Here is a 24,936-nt window from a genome sequence, read left to right as displayed (position 1 = left end):
CGGAAAATAAAAGTTAATTGATTTAGAATCGCAGTTAATGGAATATAAATTCTATACATTTGGTTAGAAAATCTTAGCATCCAGTAATGTCTGTATACTGTTCAGTCCATGGAAATTTCTTTCGAATTTTATCAAAACAGTTTTTTAAATGAATTGTAAAATTAAGAAATATTTTATGGATTTTTTTCATACTTACTGAAATGAAAATACATTTCTCTCATTTTCACCATTCCGGCCTATAAACTAATATAATAATTAGCTTTAAAACAAATTTTCCAAACTCACAAATTTGACACCGCGCCGAATTTATTTATTTTTCATTCGGTGCGAGTTTTTGTTTACCATCGAAACCAGAAAGCGGAAAACATGAGAGGTCAGTCGCGATTAAAACTATTAATCAAAAGCAAGGACAACATTTTCATCGCAGTTTCTTACACGTTTTAATAAATTTGACACGTCTGTTTTCGCGAAGAAAATATTTAGTAGATGTCCAACGATATAAAATGTGTTAAAATCGATTATGAAATTCGTTTCTTAGGATCTTAGTCCTACTCACCCTCCTCAGTCAAAACTCAATAAATTTTATTGATATCAAAATAACAATTTTTCTGGGATATTTTGGTTACTTTTTGGGGTACATATATCTCATTTCAGTATTCAAAGCCTGGCCGGCATATTGCTAGTGCAGCGTCTTTTCACTAGACCACTGAACTGAGCTGAGGCTTGAATCACACCTGCCTTGTTGAACAATCCAACCCAAAAATCTTTCTTTTATATCCATTTTTCTCTTTGAGCCCCAAACCTCTATCTCCGAGCCTAAAAACCTCCATCTGGTAAATCTGGATTTTTAATATTTAGAATTTTCACTTCCAGCGCGACAGGAGAAGTTATTGTATAGTAACATACACGACGCGGTTCGTCACGGCGACGTCGAAGAGATGGAGGTGATGGTGAAACAAGGAGCCAGCATCAACGAGGTCGAAGACAAAACTCGTTTCACGCCGTTACATTGGGCGTGTCAGGTCGGCGCTTTAGAGGTATGACCCGTACGAAACTGTGCAAGATGGCCGATACCAGTGACAGGGTCCCTTAATGATAAATGCTTTCAAAAGTGCTTGAAGATCCTTTAATTTGAGCAAAATGTCAGAGACTCCTTTCAAAAACTCCTTCAATTTTGAGAAATAGCAATTAGAGATTTTTGTCTAGTTTGTAGTTTGTACAATAAACTACGCCTAAATCAGTACAGTCGGGACCATGGAAATATGTATTCAAGAAACTTGTAAAGTTCTGGCGTGACCATCTTAATTTAGGTATCAATCTACAGTCTCTATCCCCTTCAGATAGTGAGTTTTCTTGAATTTTATTTGAAATTGACTGGTTATAATGTCGAATGTCTGGTGTTTGTAGTTCATTTTCAATTGAAAATGTCCTAAGTGAAGTTCATGGGTCGGTTGCATAGTCACGGCTTAGACTTAAGACAAGTCTAAGACCAACTTAGTTCTATAGCCGATCTAACAACTTAACAGACTGGTCTTAAGATTTAAGACCACTTTTTGATTTAAGTCACGACTGTGCAACTGGGCCCTGGATTAGTTTTTACCCAATTAGGCAGTTACCGAATTAGAAACTGAGTTTAGGTAGTGTATAGGATAGAAATGTGCTTACAAAACCATCGAACAGAGATAAACAATGCTGATTTATGAGGAGTCTACTGTAATTGGGATATGAAAGGAATTTGAAATTTTATCCTTGAAAACTCCTTATATCCAGTAATACCTGACCTGTAGGGGAACCGCATGAGAAAAACCGAGACAACTTTTCTTTGTAAAAATACGGTAGTTGATATTTGTTTTCGTATTTCGTTTGCAGTGTTTACACTGGTTGCTATGGCACGGAGCAGACGCCACGGTTACGACTCCGCAAGGCTGGACCCCGGCGCACATCGCGGCGATACGCGGACAGGATGCTTGTATACAGGTTAGATATACCGTAATTGTAGAAAATCTGCTGCCCCTCTAACCCCAGGACCCGGCTCCCCCCTTCAACCCCTGAACAAGCTGCTCCTTCACCCTTAGACCTTGGACATTAGACGTTTTATCAGCTCGCTTTCAAAAACTGATCGTCCACACTTCACATGTGTTCAGAACTTCACCCGAGACATTTCTAATTGAAAATGAACTACAAACACCAGACATTAGACATTTTATCGGCAAACTTTCAAAAACTGATCACCCACACTTCACATGTGTTCAGTGCTTCACCTGAGACATTTTTGATTGAAAATGAATATTCTCTTTTCTGGGGATGTTCTTTTTTTCAAGAAAAAGGGCACTTCTCCACCATGAAAAGGGTACTTTACTATAAAAAAATCCCCCCCCCCTAAAGAAAAAAATCTTAAGTACCTGAGTAAACCATTGATTGCTTTTCATTTTCAAAAAAGAATCTGACTTGTAAATTGTATCAAAATTTTGAAAAAAATCTTGTCTCCAATTTTTTGACTGAATTTTTGAATGGCGCTTTGAAAAGAAAATTTTAGGAGGTTCGTTCACTAAACCCCCCCCCCCCCTCGGTTAATCTGAATCAACCCATAATTCGTATCGAGATCTCACTATATTTGACGGTGTATTTGCAGGGATTAGCTAACAGCGCCGGTACGCTAGGAGTTAAAGACGCTCGCGGCAGCACCGCTGTTCATTTAGCCGCCGGCCATGGTAACTCATTCACATTACACTCGATACTCCGTGCTGGAGCGGTAAGTATTTTCATCCTCCAACATTCTATCCTCCAACAGGTTCACAGTAGACTGAATGGAAAAGATTAAAATCCCCCTTTGACATCATTATATTACCAAGCGACTTGATCTATCATTCCATTCCACAAATAAGATGGCTACATCCAGTCGTCTCGCTTAAGTCCCCCTATGATATCATAGCGGGAATCAATCCGTTAATCTCTGCCTCCATGAATCCTCCTATGACATCATCAATCAATACAGTATTCAATTATCCGTCACTGAATGAATAGATGACGTCAAAGGGGGATTTAATAGAGTCGGCCATCTTGTCTATGGTTAGTAAGATAGGCATAAGTTGGTCTCATTAGCGTCAAGTTTTGATTGGTAACAGGGTTCTGACAGGTTTTGGAAAGTTTTCGTAGAAAGTTTTGGAAGATGGGAATGTTTTTTACGAGGCCCTGGAAAAGCTATGGAAATTTTTGGAATTTAGGAAATCAGAAATTGATCTCAAAATGATATTCTCCTTCTATCTTGATTTTGAGGCTATACGCCTAATAAAAATCTTGTGGATGGTATTGGTAATTGGCACTTATTCGCTTTGAATGGGCCTACATGCTAGGTTGGATATGTGTAACTCAGGGGTATGGAAGAGTTATTATCTGGGTTCGGAAAAGGCATGGAAAATGAAATTGTGAAAATGCGTAAGAACCCTCCGTGTGGTAACCGTATTCTAATGACTGTTTCGTTTTCGGTGTTTGTAGGAAGTGAACGTAGCCGATAAAAATGGTTGGTTACCGATTCACTGCGCGTCGTATCATGGACGTCTTGGCTGCGTTCAGTTACTCATTAAATGGGGCTCTAATATCGACGACGTCGACAACATCGGTAACACACCAGGTACGTCTGCCGTAATCCCCCTATAACGTCATCAAATCTCGTATAACCCTTCCAGAAAACATGGCTGCCGTAATCCCCCCTATGACATCATCAGATCACCTACCACTTGATTAGTCATTTGATCTATAGATCCTTCTAGAAAAGATGTCTGCTTTCATGAATCCCCCTACGACATCATCAAATACATTTTGTATAACCCTTCCAAAAAACATGGCTGCCTTCATCCCCCTGTGATATCATCAAATACATCTTGTATAACCCTTCCAGAAAACATGGCTGCCTTCAGTCCCCCTGTGACATCATGAAATTAGCTCAAGATTTTAGCGATAGACTGTCTGTTCTAAAATAAAGATGGCTATAGGTTACATCATCAAATCTAAAATCACCTTTTTGGTCATTGGCTATTTGGCAGATGATATTTTGTGGCTGCATTTTCAAACAATCAAAAAATTAAGAATCAGAATAGATAAAGTGGCAGCAAATTTCTTTCAGCCAGTTTAACTAATGTAATTGATTTTATTCGCAGCACATTTAGCGGCAACTGAAGGTCATTTACCGTGTCTGAAGTTCCTGGTGTCGTGCGGCCCGAGTTCGACGCACGCGCTCGCCGCTCGCAACGACCAGGGCGAAACGCCGAAAATGCTCGCGCAACAATTCTACAAAGACCACGTCGTCGAGTACATCGAGGCGATCGAATGGGAGCAAGACCATCCCGAGGAACAAGAAAGTGAGTTTTCCGTTCGATTTTTACTTTATCGATAAAATTCGAATCGAAAATATCGTCAGAATGATTTCAACTGAAGATGATACGAAAAAATGGTATTTTCGAAATGTTATTTTGAAATCACGAATCTATTAAATTTCATCAATAATGTCAACTCTTCCAGCGCTGACTAATCAATGCTCTAAAGTGCTGGGGATGATTTAAACATTCAAAAGAAATTCCGCCCCAGTGTGGTGAATCAAGGCCATGCCGCTTTAGTGCGTCTACACCGTGGTGCGGTGTATCGTTAGTTACTAATATTGAACAGTGTTTGACAGGTTCTGTCATCTATTGATACAGATAACAACTGATTACTAATAACACCGATACACCACGATGCGATGTACTAGCGACGTCCATCCCTGATTTATACACCGCACTGAAAGGGTTGAACGTCAATATATACACCTCGATGCGATGTACTAGCAGAGTCCATCACTGATTTACACACCGCACTGCGGTGTAGATGCACTAAAAGGATTACCGGGGGTAATAGCAATTTCTTTTATACTGCGCTCTGTATAGATTTCAGTGCGGTGTACAAATTAATATGCAGGGGGTATGAGATAAACAAATTAAAATGCTTGGTTGAAATGTTGCTTGAAATTCTCCCAGTTATTGTTTATGATAATAATTTTGCTTATTTTCATTCGATTTTCGTCGTATTAGTAAAAAAAGAATTTCCGTTTTTTTTTTTTCGTCACTCCCGTAAAGATCTATCGTTCCCGGCACACGTCGCCGCGTACAAAGGCGATTTGGAACATCTGAAACTGTTGGTGGAAAACGGAGTCGTGAACATCAACGAACGAGACGACAAAGGAGCAACGCCGGCTCATAAAGGTTCGACATCTTAATCATAATGTATTTACTGAAAATATTCAAGGGTCATCCACGAAATTTCTGACGCCTCCTCACTCTTTCCTATCTTAAGTAATTGAATAACTGTATTTTAATCTCTCCTTTTCTTGTTGATATCTCAAAGCATTCTGTACGGGGGAAATTTTAGGCCCTGTTGTCAAAATGTCAAAAGTGTTTCATTTATAGGAAACAATTTGATTCATTGAGTTGTTCCCCTTTTAAAATCTTAACTTTAAGTTAAGTAAACTTCATCATATTGTACCTATGTACTTTGTTGTGGTTTATGAGAATGAATGTCATAATATTGTTGATTCGATCCAATTATTAAGAACGCCCTCGGTTTTGGAGATTTGATTTATTCTAGAACTCCTTCCCTTAGAAATTTTATTGATTTCGGAAGCCTCCCTTCTAGGAGATATTTTATTTGATATACACATTTTGAACAGTGGAGAAATTCAAAATTTTCAAACGTAATCGCTGTCTTACCCCAGTCTAGAAAGTCTCAAGCCCTGAAGAAATCGATGATTTGTTGATATTTCAGCGGCCGGTCAAGGTCATATCGACATTCTACAGTGGTTGATCGAGATGGGCGCGAATATGGGTATCACTAACCAGGCCGGCGAAAGTCCGAAAGATATCGCGCGTCGGTTCGCTCAGCTGGCGGCGGCGAAATTACTCGGCGGGGATGACGACGGTGAGTTTGAGTCCGTACGACTCCGCGATTCCTAAATAACTCCTGGGGCCAGTTGCTCAAAAGTTGGTTAGAGTTAACCAGCGGATAGTTGATATGGTGACAATTGAAATTTCATTGTTACTATGGTATTTAACGGCCAGTTATCTTAAAACAACTTTTGAGCAAATTTTTCAAAGGTGCTTGAAACTCCTCTAATTTCAGAAAAATGCCTGGACCCGCTTCCACAGTAAGGAGTTAGAGTTAACTCAGAGTTAAAATCAGTTCATTTTCAATGAGTTAACACCGAGTCGAATCATAATTCGGAACTGTGGAACTGGGTCCTGTAAACTACTTTGAAACTCCTTCAATCTTGAAGAAATTAAAGAAATAGGCATTTTAGAAATGTTTGGTTACTAAATCAGAAACTGAGTTTAGTGTAAAGGATACATTTGCTTACAAAACCCATGAATTAATGGTTTACCGAGATAAACAGGACAGGATTTTAGGAGGAGTCTACTTAAATTGGGATATGAAAGTGATGCAGACGCTTCATTCTTTTTTTTTAAATTTTATATACTGACATGTAAAATCAGTTAAGTCAGTGACACTTAGGGGGGGGGGATGGTGCCATATCAAAGTCCAAAATATGATCTCAAATCATAAAACTGGTCTTAGGTCGTTGGAAATTGAAATTTCAGATTCAGAAGAGGAAGATAGTTGCGCAGCTCCCGGTGAGGTAGACGATCTGTTCTCGCCCCCGGTCGGCGGATCATCCGAGGGGGAAGGAATCGAGTTTTCCGCGAAACAAAAACGCCAAGCTTTAGGTAGGTACCAGTACCGCTACTCAGGATTCCACTTGTGGCAAGTGAGGTTCCACTGGGTGTGACTTGTGTGCAGTAGGACATCAACTACTGCGGCAATATAGGATTCCAATTGTGGCAAGTGAGGATCCACCAGGTGTCAGTAGCGTGCAGTAGGACATCGACTACTGCAGCAATAGAGGATTCCACTTGTGGCAATTAAGAATCCACCAGGTGTCGCTAGTGCGAATTATTCTGGTTCCCCGCACTTAAATCTCTTCTACATTTCATAAAAAAATGGAAAAAACTTTTATTTGAAAGTGAATTAATTAATCATCAATGAAAATTCTACCAAACAACGAAGGTGAATTGCATCTTGAGGCTTATTCGATGATATTTGGAGTCGCGAGTTTAAGAATACAGATCTCGAAAATTGAAAATTGAAAATGAACTGATTTTGCCTAGCGTTCAACTGGCTATTAGTTACGCCATCTAGTGTGTGCTGCTAGTACTTCGATTGACAAAATGTGCTCGTAATTGACTCTTCTGATGCGCGATGATTTCTTCTTTGACGCTTCAATCCGAATTCTCCGATAATTTTCAGGTCGCGCGAAAAAGCGAATCGACGAATTGGGAAGATTGGTCGAGGTGGCGAAACAAAATTACACTCAGCTCGGCGGACAACTGTCCGAGGATAAACAACGCATGAAGGAGAAACGCGAATATGAGAGGTCAGTTTTATCAAGCTAAGTTGAAATAGAAATCAGGTCTAGTTGTTGGATAAGTCCGATTCAAGATTTAAAATTAGCTTATTTTAGATGCTGTTTAAATAATTTTATACCGAGGACCTGGAAAACGTTATGCATCAGGGTCCAGTTCCACAGTTCGGAGTTAAGATTTGACTCTGGGTTAACTCATTGAAAATGAACTAACTTTAACTCTGAGTTAAGTCCAACTCACAACTGTGGAACCGAGTCCTGTATGTTAACAAAATAGAAATCATATAATATCTGGCAAACTGCTTAGAATGGAAAAAGGTCGATAGAAATAGTTACGTCATGAATCCTTGCATCAGTAGCTAGAATTGTTGTAAATATTTGCGCATGGGAATTTTCATTATTGGTTACGGTGCTTTATATAAGTAAAAAACCCTTATAAAAAAGATGGTCGCTTCCATAAAATCCCTCTATGACATCATTAGTGTATATACCACTGTAATATCGAAATTAAGAACCATTCTTCTGATAAAATTGTTTGTGATTTAGATAATTAGCCGATTCGATGTTGTCATAAGAGGATTTGTTGGTGCGGCCATCTTATCCGTTCTATCTATATATTAGATCTTATATATATCTATATATAACTTGTTATTTGATGAAATGGAAAATATCTTAAATCTTTATCGTTATTTTTCTAATCACAGAATGAGCCAGTAAGTATAAATATGATTGATTAATGATTTTAATTAATTATCTGCTGATAATTGTTATTACAAAATTATCCCACCGTCGCTGCTGCTGCTGCTGCTGCTTATTTCAAATTATGCAAAGTTCCACAAGCCGCCATAGTGCATCTGCTTACACCTTCCCCTGCTCCACTGTCTTATTCATCTACATACACCTTCCCCTGCTCCACTTATTCATGTCTGCTTATGCCTTCCCCTGCTCCACTTATTTGTGTCTGCTTATGCCTTCCCCTTCTCCATTTATTTGTGTCTGCTTATGCCTTCCCCTTCTCCATTTATTCGTGTCTGTTTACACCTTCTCCTGCTCCATTGTCTTATTCATCTGCTTACACCTTCCCCTGCTCGACTTATTCGTGTCTGTTTACACCTTCCCCTGCTCCACTTAGTCATCTGCTTACACCTTCCCCTTCTCCATTTATTCGTGTCTGTTTACACCTTTCCCTTCTCCACTTATTCGTGTCTGCTGACACCTTTCCCTTCTCCACTTATTCATCTGCTTACACCTTCCCCTGCTCCACTTATTCATCTGCTTACACCTTCCCCTGCTCGACTTATTCGTGTCTGTTTACACCTTCCCCTTCTCCACTTATTCGTGTCTGCTTACACCTTTCCCTTCTCCACTTATTCATCTGCTTACACTTCCCCTGCTCCACTTTTTAATGGCTTTACAAGGCTTTTAATGTATTTGATTTATTAAGGCCCTGTCCCCCCTACCCCCATTCACACACTCGTCTATACAAACTAAAACGCTCAGAATTTCTCTCTGCCTCCCCTCCCTTCCTCTCTACCCCTCCCTCTCTCCCTACCCTTCCTCCCCATGCTTTCCCCCACCACGCTTCCCACGCACTCTACCCATAGTTTGTACACGCAAAGTTAGATGGCGTGTGTTTTTTCATTTCACGTAGAGATTATTTCATTGAACACAAACACACATACCAGACACATTAGATTCGTTAGTTCAGGTTAAACATTTAACAACTGAGAGACTTTTGAGTAATTACCATTCATTCATTCCGTACACAGGCAAGTGAATGAACTCGAAGCTCAACTCGACTACGAAAGATTGAGACGCGAGAAGTTGGAGGCTCAACTGGACGAGTACCGACGCGAGATCGCGCATCTGAACGCTCAACTAGAATCTCTATCGGTCGATAGCGCTGTAAGTTACTTCGTCAAACACCAGGGAGCGTTGATTTAGTCCCTGCTTTCGATTTTGAAGATATCTGGTCTATCGGTCGACTTGACCATGTGTTGGAAATTTCGGTAGCGTTGGGACTGCTGTAGATATTTCGCCGACTTGAGAATCAGGGAACTCGTGGAAGTAAGGGAAATCAGAGAACAGTCAGGGAATTTTCTTTTCTTTAACCCTTTCAGTGCTGACTAATTAATACCCTATAGTGCTGGAGATAATTTGAAAACTCTAAAAAATTCCACCTTAGTGTGTTGAACAACGGAAATACCACTATAGTGCGTCTACACCGCGGTGCAGTGTATCGTTAGTTACTAGTATTTCACTATGTTTGACACATGCTGCCATTTTTCAAGAGAGATAATTACTAATTACATCAATACACCGCAGTGCAGTGTACTAGCAAAATCCATTACTGATTTATACACCGCCCTGCGGTGTAGACGCACTGAAAGGGTTAAACAGATTAGGGAATAGCTTGGGAATTTTGAAAAGAATTAGCAAATCAGGAAAAAGTCGTGGAAATTTGTTGAGATGGTCAGATTGCGTGTGAAAACAGTTTCTGTCTATGTCTCAACGTATTTGACTGTTAACTGATTCGATTGTTAGCAGATCGAGTCGGGGAAAACAACATGATAGGGGAAAGTCAGGGAGAAAGCAGGTCAAAGAAAATTTGCCGCCTCAAGGCAATAATTTGCGGATCTTTTTATAAACTTAGGTCATTACTTAATTGTTTGCGTCCCTAACTTTGATTCATATTTATATCGACTTTAGTTTTCCTGTTCGTCTGGGTATCGTATGATTGTTGTTTTTATTTTCAGGGAGACGACGGCGACCTGAATTCGCTTGATCGTCCGAAGAAGAAGAAAACGAGGAAACCGAAACCGGGCGCCGAGAAAGACGGAATTTTCATCCGACGCAACGTGACGGTGAAGAAAAACCAGAGGATCGTGTAATTTGAACGCGGGATCGGGAACCGACTGAAACAACCAGAGAAACTGGATCCAGGTCCACAGTTGTGGCAGTTGAATTTCATTTCAGACAAAGTTCCACAGTTGAATAAGTTTGATTTTTTCGAATCTTGACCCAGTTTCACAGCTGTGTGGGTTTAATTTGACTCTGAACCCACTTCCACAGTTGCGTGGGTTTAATTTGAATCTGAATCCAGTTCCCTTGGTTTAATTTGAATCTAGATCCAGTTCCACAGTTATGTAACTTCAATTTGATTCTGAACCCAGTTGCACAGTTGTGTGGGTTTAATTAGACTCTGAATCCATTTCCACATTAGTGTGACTTTAATTTGAATCTGAACCCAGTTCCACCGGTGCGTGTGGATTTGACCCATTTCATGAGATTTAAAATCATACTGAAATTCAACCGCGCAACTGAGGAACTGGCCCGGTCTGGTTCCTGCGTAAACGAGGTTGCCAAACTTTATTTCTAAGACATTTATTAGGCACACACCCTGTAATAGTGTGGTTCAACAAGCAATCATGAAGTGACAAAATCTCTTGTGTCATGTGTTGTTGTAGATATTTAACTCTCAGTTGATATTTTTCACCAGGGAGCACTTGAAACCCCTTGCGTCAGTTAGGAATTCAATTGTTCAGGGCCACTTAGAATCACTTGCTTTTCGCACCCAACTTATTCAGTTATCGTAAAATATGCACAGATAATTTCTGCCGATCTGTAAGGTTGAATCGATTAGCCTAGCGAGAAGTAGCCTATATTTCCTCTTAAAGTCGATTGAATTTATAAATTTCCCACAAAGTTTTGTGTCTGACCATACATATTTTTTTTTCTAAAAAAAAGTACATCATGTAAAACGTTTTTTTTTGCACTTGGTAAAAAATTAATTTCACTTGACCGTCCATTATTGAATTGTAATTCAGTGATTAATATCGTAGTTTTACTGGTAATGTTTCTGGGGCTGGGTTGGGGCTAGGGGTGGTGCTAGTTCGGGGCTAGGGGTTGGACAGGGTTTATCACAATCATTGTTTTTTTTTTTATAGAAAATTCTTTGTATACATGCGTTTATCGTAGACGAACAACTATATAATGTTTTATTGAAATATTCGTAAATGTATTATTATGTATTTATTGTGGAAAGCAAGAAAATAAAAAACACTTTTGCTTAATTCGCCTTAATCTTAATTTCTTTAGAAATTGCTGGGGATGAGTTTTCAATGGTTGAATGGTATCTGTTTGATTATGTTATGGTGTATGCAAAAGGCCAAGAGGAGACAAGGATATGGAAAACGTTAGTTGCATTTTGCGCCAAGCTAGGCTGGGACTTAAATATTTCACCAAGTTGACCGAATACCTAGTTCAGAATGAGGGAGATGAAATTCATTTTTCAAATACATTTAGCAAAATCTTTCCGACTTGAGACGTTTAACCGTATTGGTTGGCGCAAGTTGTTCAAATTAGCAGTAGAACCAGGCGGCGGGCCGCCTTCAAGAAAAACTGAAATAAGCTATCGGGCGATGCTGCTACCTGGTGCCCGTGCATCCGATACTCGTGTAGTAATGCGCTCGGTTTGTTTACTAAGGTTTCCATCGTAAACAAAACCCCGAAAATAGCCCTGACTAATCGTTTTCTTACAAGAGACTTGAAACATGACCGTGAATATAGAATAATGATAGAAATTTACCGAAAAGATTTAATTCCGATCAGAAATTCTTGATCGTTTGTAAGCCTATTTCCGCGCGCAGGCGACCCGATCGAACCACACCCGAACTATAACAAAATGGCGGCCGAAATCGCGGAGAGAATTCGATGAAATCTAAGCGAGAATTCGGTCGAAAAATACGGAATATCAGCCGCACGAGCGCCCGGAAAATAGTGTCAGTCAATTTATTAGTTCGATGAGTTGTGCGTCTTTAATTCGAAGCTGGAATTACGGCGAATAGGGGGAAGACAACGTGGAAATACGGCCGTTTTTTCTAAAGTTGAAGGGGACATTATTTTCTGCTGAGGAGTGAGAGAGCAACGTCGTGTCACTTTCATAACTTTGACACTTGGTTTTTACTGACCGTGGAAAACGTAATTTCTCGAAGGGATTTACCATCAGTCGGTTTTAAAAGCCTTAAAAGCCAGAAATAGAGTTTAGAGAATTAGGTGGATTATTCTCCAGTTGACAATTGACAAATTATTGAGTTGACAGAGTGTGAGTCACTTTTTCCTGGGAACTCGTAAATTCGTTTTATTTCCTGATTTGAAAAAGTGACGTACCGGTATATTACCATTTCAATTTCATCGCGAGTTTGGATTCATTGAGAATCATTCGCAGTAGGATTCGGATTAATCCCTGTTGTTGCCACGCTGCCGGAGTTATAAGATACCCTTCTTCCCCGTCTGGTGGTGGTTGTTTGCGATTAGCTGATATTAAGATTATTATGTTCCGATGAAAGACAAACAAAATATGGCGTTTAACCAAAAAGTAAGTTCGATAACCATTTCGATGTTAAACAGTCCTTGTCGTATCCCCTAAGAATAAATTGTGTCTGAAATGTTTCCTTTGAGCGTAACAACGTTGACCCTAAAACAACTTGTCATCTTTTTCGTGACCCTAGTCCAGTTTAAGCGGTCACAATTTGCACAGTTTGTCGGTTTCTATAAATGGGTGTTAGAAACCAGCTTCATTCAGACATTGGCCGTAGCCTTGCATAGATAGACCTAGATCTCTGCCTCCATGAATCCCCCCCTATGACATCATCAAATGTAGCCCTTCCAGAATCGATTAGTTCCTCTGTAAATTCCCCTATGACATCATCAAATGAAGCCCTTCCAGAATCGATTAGTTCCTCTGTAAATCCCCCTATGACATCATCAAATGAAGGCCTTCCAGAATCGATTAGTTCCTCTGTAAATTCCCCTATGACATCATCAAATGTAGCCCTTCCAGAATTGATTAGTCCCTCAGTAAATTCCCCTATGACATCATCAAATGCTTGGTCTCTCATTCATACCCCCCCCCCCCCCGTATTACATGGTCCCAGTTTACAAGTTGTTGGCCCCCCTACATTGTCAAAAATACCCTTTCCTGGAACATTTTCCATAACTCACCCTATGACATCAGCAAATATAACCTTTCTAGCTTCGGTGTCACTTGCAACACCGCTATGCTTACCCAACGTAACTCAATGATTGGTCTCTCTGTCGATCCCCCTATGACATCATTAGATGGTCCCATTCTACAAATTATTGCCCCCCCCCTAAACGAATCGCCCATGACATCAGCAAATACAACCTTTCCAGATAATCCTCTTATGACATCGTCAAGTATTAACCCTTTTAGCTATGATGTCACTTGCACAATACCTCTACGCTTACGCGACGTTACCCCCCCCCCCCCCACAGTCTAGGTTGATAGAACCGATAAAACCAGCTTTAACCCTTTCAGTGCGTCTACACCGCAATGCAGTGTATATATCAGTGATAGATTTTGCTAGTACACTGCACTGCAGTGTATTGATGTAATTAGTAATTAGTAATTATCTCTCTTTAAAATTGGCAGCACCTGTCAAACATAGTGAAATATTAGTAACTAACGATACACCGCACCACGGTGTAGACGCACTATACCGGTATTCCCGTTATTCAACACACTAAGGTGGAATTTCTTAAAATTTTCAAATTATCTCCAGCACTATAGGGTATTAATTAGTCAGCACTGAAAGGGTTAAATGATCATTGCTCGTTCGTCATTTCAGAATCAGGTTGATCCGGAGACTATATTTAACAAACTCGAACGGATTGGAAAGGGTTCGTTCGGCGAGGTCTACAAGGGCATCGATAAACGCACGCAGCAAGTCGTCGCGATCAAGATCATCGATTTAGAGGAGGCCGAAGATGAAATCGAGGATATACAACAGGAGATCATGGTTCTGTCGCAGTGCGACAGTCCGTACGTTACTAAGTACTTCGGATCTTATTTGAAGGTAAGCGTTTTAGTGGAACAGCAGGATTAGCAGGATTACCAGAACTATCAGGGTTAGTGGACCTATTGGAACTATCGGGGTTAGCAGAACTATAAGGGTTAGCAGAATTATCAGAACTATCAGGGTTAGCAGAATTATCAGAACTATCAGGGTTAGCAGAACTATTAGGGTTAGCAGAATTATCAGAACTATCAGGGTTAGTGGACCTATTGGAACTATCAGGGTTAGCAGAATTATCAGAACTATCAGGGTTAGCGGAACTGTGGGAACTATTGGGGCCAGTGCAACTATCGGGGATAGTGGAACTATTGGAACTATCGGCGTTAGTAAAACTATCGTAGCTATCAGGGTAAGCAGAACTATCAGGGTTAGCGAAACTGTCAGAACTATTAATTAGGGCCAGCGGAACTATCACGGTTAGAGCATCCATATCTAGGTTAGACCTCCCTCGGTAATGGCTCGAGATTTGGATGGTCGAAAAAAAGAGTCTTTTTTCGACCATCCAAATCTCGCGTCCAGATCACACAAGTTTTTAGTGGCGTCCTGTAGGCCTAGGGCACCCCTGGCTTATAGACAAAAGTATAAATAGCGGTCAGTTATGATTTGAGAAGTCTTCGGAAGAGGGCTGCATGCGTTCGAATTTTTGATATTTCACGCGCGATGGATGGGGTAAGTCCCTTAGAGCTAAGCTTTAGATACTCCAAATAAGGCACTTATCATTGTGGTTAGACACATTGAAGCCTGAACATATGTTTCCTGTACTGTATAGGCTGCGACCTGGGTGGGCGTATGCTATTTATTGTTGCTGTTGTAAGGTCATGTAGTGTATGTAGGAATAACTGTTAGTCTCCGCGTACGGTTTTAAGTGTTCTTAATCACACATTTCTATAGTTCACAGTTATCGACCTTGTTCTTAATATTACTAATCATTCGACGTCACGTGTGTCCATGTACTATTCGGTCGTAGGGTCTCGAAGTCGTAGGACCGTTAAAAAATGCAGACTAACTCTCCGCGTGGTCAGTAGTTTATTGTGAACTGGTCGACTGATACTGTGGTTGATCAAGCGTCACTATGGTATTTCTCCACGAGCTTAGATCTAACTACATTTCGAGCAACTTATCCCTGAACTGTTTCCTTAGACGAGACAAAGTTCCGAAAGTGGTTTTAAATCTTAGGACTGGTCTTAAGTTGTTAGATTGGCTATAGAACCAAAATGAGTGAAGACTGGTCTTAAGTTGTTTGATGTGCTATTATAGAACCTGATCTTAAGTGTTAGATTGGCTATAGAACCAAAATGAGTTAAGACTGGTCTTAAGTTGTTAGATTGGTTATAGAACTAAAATGATCTTAGACTGGTCTTAAGTTGTTAGATTGGTTATAGACCTAAAATGAGCTTAGACTGGTCTTAAAATGTTAGATTGGTTATAGAACTTAGACTGGTCTAAAGAAGTTGTAAGATTGGCTATAGAACCAGAATTAGCCTAGGCTGATCTTAAGTTTTTAGATTGGTTATAGAACCAAAATGAGTGTAGATTGGTCTTAAGGTGTTTGATGTGCTATGGAACCTGATCTTAAGTGTTAGATTGGTTATAGATAGAACTAGGCTAGCTTAGGCTGGTCATAAGTTGTTTTAGATGGGCACGAAACTTAATTGAATTTTTTAACTCGGGTTAAGTCTAAGCCCTGACGTTTGGCGCGTCGGGGTACTAGCAATACTCTAAAATTGTATAACTTGAGCCTGCGGGGAGGGGGTTATGATAGTTCAGAGCTTTTGGACTGGGCGGTCCTCTAGGATTCCTGCAGATCACGGAATTTAGGATTACAAATTCCCCGCTTGGATTTCCGGGAATCCGGGCACTTTCTCGCGGAAATTAGGCGATTCTAACATTTCAATTTCATGCATATATACGCCTCGTGATGGATTATCTATTCAGATATCTACTACGGTTCATTGAGGACTAGCTGTCAATTTTTGTAGACGTTCGCCAATTTCGTTCGATACAGACGCCAGTTATTAGGCCTGTGTGTACTGTAGTAATAGAGTAGGAAAAAAAAACGATGACAACGTTTATGTATTTTTACGAATCGAATTACCGCGAGTTACGAAACTAACGAGCAGACGATGGTGGTTCTTTTTTAAACAATTTATGACCAGGTCGCCTGTAATTATCGGGCAGCAGATAATGAGACGTTCAGTGATAGTAATAAGTTATTTTTTTCACCAGTGTTCAATATCAGGAATGGGTGAATATGTATGTATATATGTGTGACCTAGTTTATAGGGTGGGTGTATGAAGGTAACTATAGTACGCGCATTCACCGCGCTGTGACTGAGACATTCTTCGAATGATAGCCGGTTTTTTTGGGTGGTGCTATTTATTAAATGGGTGATTTTTTTTTTTTGAAAGAAATGTCACCCGCCGACTGTATATATATATATATATATATATATATATATATATATATATATATATATATATATATATATATATATATATATATATAATATATATATACGTGCGTGTATATACTACAGGTCTATACTGTGCATTAGAGCGTTCAATTCAAGCCGATGATAGAAGCCCTTCGTCGTCTAAACTCAATCGAAACAAGAAATCTCACTTTAAAGTTTATTGACGCCTTGACAAAAAATACCACACATATATATATATATATATCGCTACCACGTATATAGCTTAATATTGATCCAACAGTTTTTAGAACTCAGTTCCACAGTTACTGAACTCAGTTCCACAGTGAATCCAGTTCCACAGTTCTAAACATACTTCCACAGTTACCAAACTCATTTCCACAGTATTTGGACTAAGTTCCACAGTTACTGAACTCAGTTCCACAGTTACTGGACCCAGTTCCACAGTTACTGGACTCAGTTCCACAGTTACTGGACTCAGTTCCACAGTTACTGAACTCAGTTCCACAGTTACTGGACTCAGTTCCACAGTTACTGGACTCAGTTCAACAGTGAACCCCTAGTTCCATAGTTACTGAACTCAGTTCCACAGTTACTGAACTCAGTTCCACAGTAACTGTACTCAGTTCCACAGTTACTGAACTTAGTTCCACAGTTTCTGGACTCAGTTCCACAGTTACTGTACTCAGTTCCACAGTTACTGAACTCAGTCCCACAGTGAACCCAGTTCCACAGTAACTGTACTCAGTTCCACAGTTACTGGACTCAGTTCCACAGTGAACCCCTAGTTCCATAGTTACTGAACTCAGTTCCACAGTTACTGAACTCAGTTCCACAGTAACTGTACTCAGTTCCACAGTTACTGAACTCAGTTCCACAGTTACTGAACTCAGTTCCATAGTTACTGAACTCAGTTCCATAGTTACTGAACTCAGTTCCACAGTTACTGAACTCAGTTCCACAGTTACTGAACTCAGTTCCACAGTGAACCCAGTTCCACAGTTATGAACTCAGATGCACTGATTACTGCCCCGCAAACCCTGAAGGCAATTTTTGATTGCCGCGGCCAAACGATTTTGGACAGGTTCTAAATATTGCCGCGGCGAATTTACTTAATTTCTTCAAAAATGTGGTATTCAAAGAAAAAAAACGTCATTCAGTAAATTATTGCCTCGGGTTTCGCCGCTGCAGTCATGGCACTTCCAACTCCACCGAGGCATGAATAATTTTTTTCGGCGAGAGTTTTGGGGGTGGGACGTACCCCGGAAATATTTGAAAAACAAACAGTCTAGGGTAGCGACTTACTGGCTTTTCGATAACATATCAAAAGTATCAAGAAGTTATTTGAAAACTGATGCTAGACGATATAAAAGAGCCTGAATAATCAAAAAATGTTAACTCATCGTGAATTTCGTTTGTTTTTTTTTTTTTTTCAGGGTACGAAATTATGGATTATAATGGAATATTTAGGGGGTGGTTCGGCGTTGGACCTGATGAAACCGGGCGCGTTCGAAGAGATGTACATCGCGATTATTCTACGAGAGATTCTCAAGGGTTTGGAATATTTACACTCGGAACGCAAGCTACACAGAGATATCAAAGGTAAGTAACAGATAAGAATTGTTGTATGTATATATCCGGCGGTCAGCCGAGGGTGAAGCCATTACGGTCTGCTCTCTGGTCAAGGTTATCGAGGTCGCGCGGTGTCGGGGAATTTTACATTTTCCAGGAATGTGAAGGTTGTTAGGTTTATGATAGGTTTTCATCGAACCTGGTTTTTAGGAAATAGCTAAAATTCCACTTGTGGCAAGTGAGGGTTTAGCCGGTGTCGCTAGTGTGCAGTAGGACATTAATTACTGCGGCAATAGAGGATTCCACTTGCGGCAAGTGAGGATCCACCAGGTGTCACTAGTGTGCAGTAGGACATCAACTACTGCGGCAAAAAAGGACTCCACTTGTGGCAAGTGAGGATCCACCAGGTGTACAGTAGAACTTCAACTACTGCGGCAATAGAGGACTCCACTTATAGCAAGTGTGGATCCACTAGGTGTCGTTAGCGTGATTAGATGCTGGATTTCTTCTCAGATTCAATTAAGATCTATCGATAATTTACTAAAATTCTACGAATGTTGAATAGAAATCGTCGTAATAAGATCAATCTGTGTTTATAATTTGCCGAATTTTTTATACGTGCAAGGCAAACTTTTTTAACTTTGATCCGGCCCTGTTTTATTGAGAGTCGCGCCACCTAGCGGGAAAAGCTAGCACTACCCCTTGTTATCCCTGCCTCCGCTCAAGACCCCTCATTCTCTGTATGATCCCCTCACTCCACTCCTTATTCATACCCCTCGTCGATGTCATTCCCTCCACTACCTGTACACTGTATAAGCCCTCGCTATAATCGGCGGCGAATGTTTCTAGTCCCCTTTTGACTGCGGTTCGAGTGGTTCTCTAAATTGTCGGCGCTGGGCGTTTTCCCGTTCATTCGGATAAAAAAAAAAACTACGTCAAAATATCTCATTGAATGAACGTACAATTGACATTTCAATCGCCGACTGGTTGCTTTTGTTTTCCTTCCCGTTGGCGAAGTATTGTCGAGACTGATAATGAAAAAAAACAAAAAACAGGTCATACTGAAATGAGTATGACGACGACCTGATATATGTATGAGGGCTTCGCGCTGTGTATTGTTGATCCTGATGTGGGCTGACAACTTCCGCTCTCTACCCCTATCCGAGTTGAAATGATGATGATTAACATTATTATTGTTCAAATGCCATATATGGTTACGTACCTACGATTACTACAGGGATATATCTGGTTCATTCTAACCGCAGTTGAGAGTCGAATCGACCTAGTTTACGTAATGATTGGTAAAATTCTACCCCTAGTTGGTGTCAAATACTGAGTAAGAGTTTGTGAAATACAGTAGACTCTGTCTCTTACTGCGGTAAAGTTGAGACCGGTAAAATTCTACCCCGAGTTGGTGTCAAATACTGAGTAAGAGTTTGTGAAATACAGTAGACTCTGTCTCTTACTGCGGTAAATTCTACCCCGAGTTGGTGTCAAATACTGAGTAAGAGTTTGTGAAATACAGTAGACTCTGTCTCTTACTGCAGTAAATTCTACCCCGAGTTGGTGTCAAATACTGAGTAAGAGTTTGTGAAATACAGTAGACTCTGTCTCTTACTGCGGTAAAGTTGAGACCGGTAAAATTCTACCCCGAGTTGGTGTCAAATACTGAGTAAGAGTTTGTGAAATACAGTAGACTCTGTCTCTTACTGTGGTAAAGTTGAGACCGGTAAAATTCTACCCCGAGTTTGTGTCAAATAGTGAGTAAGAGTTTGTGAAATACAGTAGACTCTTGTCTCTTACTGCGGTAAAGTTGAGACCGGTAAAATTCTACCCCGAGTTGGTGTCAAATACTGAATAAGAGTTTGTGAAATACAGTAGACTCTGTCTCTTACTGCGGTTAAGTTGAGACCGGTAAAATTCTACCCCGAATTGGTGTCAAATACTGAGTAAGAGTTTGTGAAATACAGTAGACTCTGTCTCTTACTGCGGTTAAGTTGAGACCGCTAAAATTCTACCCCGAGTTTGTGTCAAATACTTAGTCAACGGTTTGAGAACTTTAACTCAAAAAGTGTTTTAGAAATATCAAAATTGATATTGGGTTTAATACGGGTTTTGACCGGTTTTATGAATGATCTATTTCTGGGACGTTTGATTGGTCCTGAGAAGGACCGTTTGACCGAGCGTATTAGTACCGATTACACCTTCTAGGTGTCACCGCTATCAACGCCACCAGGTGTCGCCGCCGGTATCTCAGTTGCGCGCGTTGAAGCTGACGGAGTCGCGTTGTATCTCGGCGCACAGCACGTTCATGCGCTCCATCTCGAGCGCGACCTTCTGCGCGTAGATGTAATGGACGTGTCGCACGCCCTCGATACTCGCGAGTTGCAGACGCCGCGTGAATCGGCACGACTTGTTGTCGTCTCGCGTCGCGCGTTTGAACTGCGTCTCGACGCGGTCAAGTTTGCGATCGAGCACGGCGATCGCGCGCACGACGCCAACGAACTTCGACTCGAGCTCGGCGATGCGGTGCACGACGCTCATGTAGTAGTCGATGCGGTCACCGGCAGGGGGCGCTGTTTCCATTTGTTGTATTTCGTCCATCGTGTAGAGGTTGGTTTGAAGCGTTCGATGCGTCTGCTGCTGTGTGCTCGATGCGTCTGCTGCTGTGTGTTCTATGCGTTCGATGCGTCTGCGTTCGATGCGTCTGCTCTGTTCAACTGAACTGAACTGACTGTTGTCAGTATGCTACTGGTTTATATAGCCGGTGCTGCCCGGAATGATACCTACTCACCTGACTGGGAGTTAATTAATTACTAATTGAATTATTAACCAGTCATCACTTCTCGTTTCTGTGGGGCTTGTAATTAAGCCTTAACTCGTTAATTAAGTAAATTATTGACACAGTTATCTGTATGTGTGTGGAGTAGTGTTAATTAGTTGTTGTCAGTTTGAAATCTCTCAATCTCAGCTGCCTCAACCGATACTGATCAAGAACAATTTTAGCAAAAGAAAAATCCTGTTATACTCAGAATCAGAAAAAAACTTATGGAATTCAGATAATGCTATTGTCCCCTTAGCCCCTTTATAGGTGTTACTGAGGGTCTTATCCCTCTTGATATGTGTTACTGAGGGTCTTATCCCTCTTGATATGTGTTACTGAGGGTCATACCCCTGGAAAGGTGTTACTGAGGGTCTTACCCCATTGATAGGTGTTACTGAGGGTCTTACCCCCTTGATACGTGTTACTGAGGGTCTTACCCCCTTGATACGTGTTACTGAGGGTCTTACCCATTGATAGGTGTTACTGAGGGTCTTACCCATTGAAAGGTGTTACTGAGGTTCTTACCACTCTTGATAAGCGCTCCGGTCTTACCCTCATTCATTACCGATGAATTTGAGGCACATTTCAACTGGTTACTGATACGTGTACAGCCCCGTATGTTCGCAGCAGGCTTGAAGGATTTAAAACGCGAGCAGATTATCTCAATGTTATTATCAACCGTAATATACAATTCATTCATAAATTCATGTTTCAAAATATTTTCAATATGTTTATTACCGCTGCGTCACAGGATTTCCTCATATTCTATGACTAATCTAGTTTAATTTATAAATATTCCACTATGTAAATATAAGTGAGCTATATTTAGATTGATGTAATACGATATTTGCATTAAACATGTCTAGAATTATAGACGATAATTTGATTACAATTGAAATTCGACTCTTCAGAGCTTATAACAAAACAAAAACCTGCCGGTTTTTAAGCGACAGTTGAGTTTGTAAGGGACGGTTCACGAAATCAAGCGAAATCTATCGAACAAAATAAATGACAATCCCTGTTTTTAGATCGAACGTAAGACTTTCGTAAGCTCTTGGTGGTACCGGGGAGGTGACCTCCTTGGTGGCACAAAGTGTAACCACTGGATATACACAGCTGGGTTCAGTGGTCGAAAGTGGATAAATACTATAGTAACAATGATATTTCAATTGTCTCTCAGTCAACTATCCAATAGGTTAATTCTAGCCAACTTTTCAGCAACTGGTCACCGGTGTTTTGTCGTTAGGAGGGAAATAGGTGTCGGAATTAATGTGGAAAGTTTCGTCCATCAGCTCTAAGCCGTTTGGAAGTACTGGGAGAAAATGCGCAAAATTTCATTGAATTTTTCCCTGTTCCTCTAATCGATGCTTGACCTAGTTTCGTGATGATGACATCACTGGGAAAACCCTTCAGCCTCAAGTTCAATGTCTAGAACCGCGATGGTGTACAGTATTGCACCATGAATTCATCGTTATCAGTGCAAATCCCGGAACAAATTGATTTTTACGCCTAGAAGTAAAACGTCACTCAGTTGCTTCTTCTGGACCCATGGTCCTTTATAGTTAGTTGGACTTTTTTTTGGGGGGAACAGGGTCCAGTATCAAAATAAGTTTAAATCGGTTTAGAATAAACTGAATTCGGGAAGAGTAAAACCTATTATAGTAAAGTATGTTATCAGTGGTCAGCTGTTCGAAATTATGTTTGCGTTCCAAAATCCCTTTCAATTGCAGTCAGTTCGTCATCAAACATCTGAAGGGCCTGTATAGTATTTCAGCTGTCTGCGTGACCGACCTGTTGAGTTGTGATCAGTTTGTTTGCGTGCGTGACCACTCGCTCAGTCACTGCTGGTTAACATAAACCTGTCACTGATGACATGCACCTGTCATTGTTAACATGCACCTGTCACTGGTGACATGCACCTGTCACTGATGATGTATTCACTCGTTCACCTGATGAAGCTTCTATTCATTAGTAGCGAAAGCTCGTGCGTCAAATAAATAGTTAACCTATACTCACATCCTCCCTCTGCAGGGACTCGAACCTGATGGCATCGCTACACTCAGACACGGCACGAACCCCTGCATCAGTAGACCGGGTGCGCAGGTACATGCGCAGCTTTCCGAACGAAAACTGGCGGCACCAATCAGATTGCTCGTTGTATAATCGTTGAGGCAAATTTCAAGGAAGAACTATAAATGGGAAAACCCGGGCTAAAATAAAACGGGATTTCTGATTGGCTAAAAATCACATCATCTGAACTGCGCATGTATCTGCGCGCACGGTCGATTATGGCAGGGTTTCGTGCCGTGGCAATCTCGATGCCATCAGGTTCGAATCCCTGCCGGGGGAGGATGCTATATTCAGTACTACTCGTCTAGGTTACTGATGATGTAATAACTGTGCTATGTTATTATGGGAACCCTTTAGTTGTCGAGTATTCCCTTTTAAGATCCCCCTTAGTTACCACTACCCCCTACTACAATGAGTGATATTACGTACAAACTCGTTGGTTGGTCTGATGATGACGTCATATAGGCCGGAACCGCTAGAACAAGAACAAGAACGTCAAGAACTGCTCAGACCTGGCAATGACTGAAATTTGACAGTAGTTTCTACTCCCTATTTAACAGCAAAATTACCGATCCAAAACTTATACGAAATACTCGAAAAATCACCATAATTTGTTGTTCATTTTCGATCAAACTTCCATTTCCGATATCGAAAAGGTCCTTTTCCCTATTTTCGGACCTGACTACGATGACTTTCCGAGAGTAGTTACTTCTTTTCGAAGAGCTCGAATACTGAACCCAAAAGTATCGAAATTAATAATCGCAAAATCGGAATAATTTCTAGTTCATTTTCAATCGAACTACTATTTTCGATGTTAAAAAAAAGTTTTTTCCCCCATTTTTCATTTTTTGCCAATTCAACTACAATTTGAGAGTAGACTGTTTTAAACTAAGGATCAAAAAAATAATTTCTCTTTCGTTGTCCATTTCAACTATTTTTAATATCGAATTACTCTCATTTCTGGTAAAAACCACAACAATCAGAGACGTCAGGAGAGATAGATCAGGTAGTCTGGTTTGTATCGGTGACTTGTGCCTGTTATTTGTTGACTTTGTCAATGACAAGTCCCTATTGCATAATATGACACTGTTCACACCTGATCTGCTGATGGTCAGTATGTGTTCAATTAAGCCTTCAAACCAGACACCGTGGGTGGGTGACAAGTGTGTGCCTGACATTTACCAGACCTACTATCTACCACACCCCCCCCCCCCATCAATAGTTCTACAGCCTCGAGTTCAATGTTCGAATAAGGTTAAATGTTTCTAAAAATTAATTTCGTTCCATCCCGGTTTCACATCATAGTCAGAGTTAGAGTTAACTTGCTATTAATGTCAATTAACAACTTTGCTATTAATGTCAATTTTTGACCTTAGCAAATGTAACTTATTGTAAAATTTTCCCTGAAATAAAGCTATATATACATTTAAAAAGAAAAAAGTTAGAGTTAACTCAGAGTTTATACTGAAGTCATCAGCAAGAATTCTAGATTCTATATTCATTTTTACGTTTAGACTATATCCTAAACATGGGCTGATTGAGGAAGTTTTTATTCGAAAAAGAAAAAAAAACAAGAGTTGAGTTGAAAATTTTATCGAACCTAAGAAGCTAATTTAATTCGACCTAAAACAAAGGCTCTAGCGATTATTTCAAGCGAAATTGAAATAAGGATTTGTATAACACCTTTTGAATTCACTCTCAGTTGAAATAGTGATT

The 24,936-nt window shown here is 40.4% G+C and overlaps 2 protein-coding genes across 5 annotated transcripts in view; both read left to right on the top strand.

The window, feature by feature from the left end:
- Positions 1-337: 337 nt before the first annotated feature.
- LOC141910769 (ankyrin repeat domain-containing protein 42-like) lies at positions 338-11,478 on the top strand. The gene is made up of 12 exons (XM_074801558.1): positions 338-373; positions 874-1,037; positions 1,870-1,977; positions 2,633-2,752; positions 3,496-3,631; positions 4,158-4,358; positions 5,109-5,234; positions 5,794-5,946; positions 6,624-6,749; positions 7,330-7,456; positions 9,214-9,349; positions 10,201-11,478. Exons 1-12 carry the CDS (start codon positions 367-369, stop codon positions 10,333-10,335), a joined length of 1,539 nt encoding a protein of 512 aa, XP_074657659.1. The 5' UTR covers positions 338-366; the 3' UTR covers positions 10,336-11,478.
- Positions 11,479-12,138: 660 nt separating this feature from the next.
- Positions 12,139-24,936, top strand: part of LOC141910862 (serine/threonine-protein kinase 25-like) — a 33,625-nt gene continuing 20,827 nt past the window's right edge. For all 4 annotated transcript variants that reach the window (XM_074801718.1, XM_074801721.1, XM_074801720.1 and 1 more), the window contains exons 1-3: positions 12,139-12,821; positions 14,095-14,322; positions 18,191-18,356. In XM_074801718.1, the coding sequence (XP_074657819.1) occupies positions 12,786-12,821; positions 14,095-14,322; positions 18,191-18,356 (430 nt within the window). In that variant the 5' untranslated portion in view covers positions 12,139-12,785. The remainder of the gene's footprint in view (positions 12,822-14,094; positions 14,323-18,190; positions 18,357-24,936) is intronic.

Source organism: Tubulanus polymorphus, chromosome 9, assembly GCF_964204645.1.
Source record: "Tubulanus polymorphus chromosome 9, tnTubPoly1.2, whole genome shotgun sequence".
In the NCBI taxonomy this organism is placed as follows: Eukaryota; Metazoa; Nemertea; class Palaeonemertea; order Tubulaniformes; family Tubulanidae; genus Tubulanus; species Tubulanus polymorphus.
Note: the sequence above shows the minus strand (reverse complement) of the source record. Positions and strands in the feature narration are given on the sequence as shown.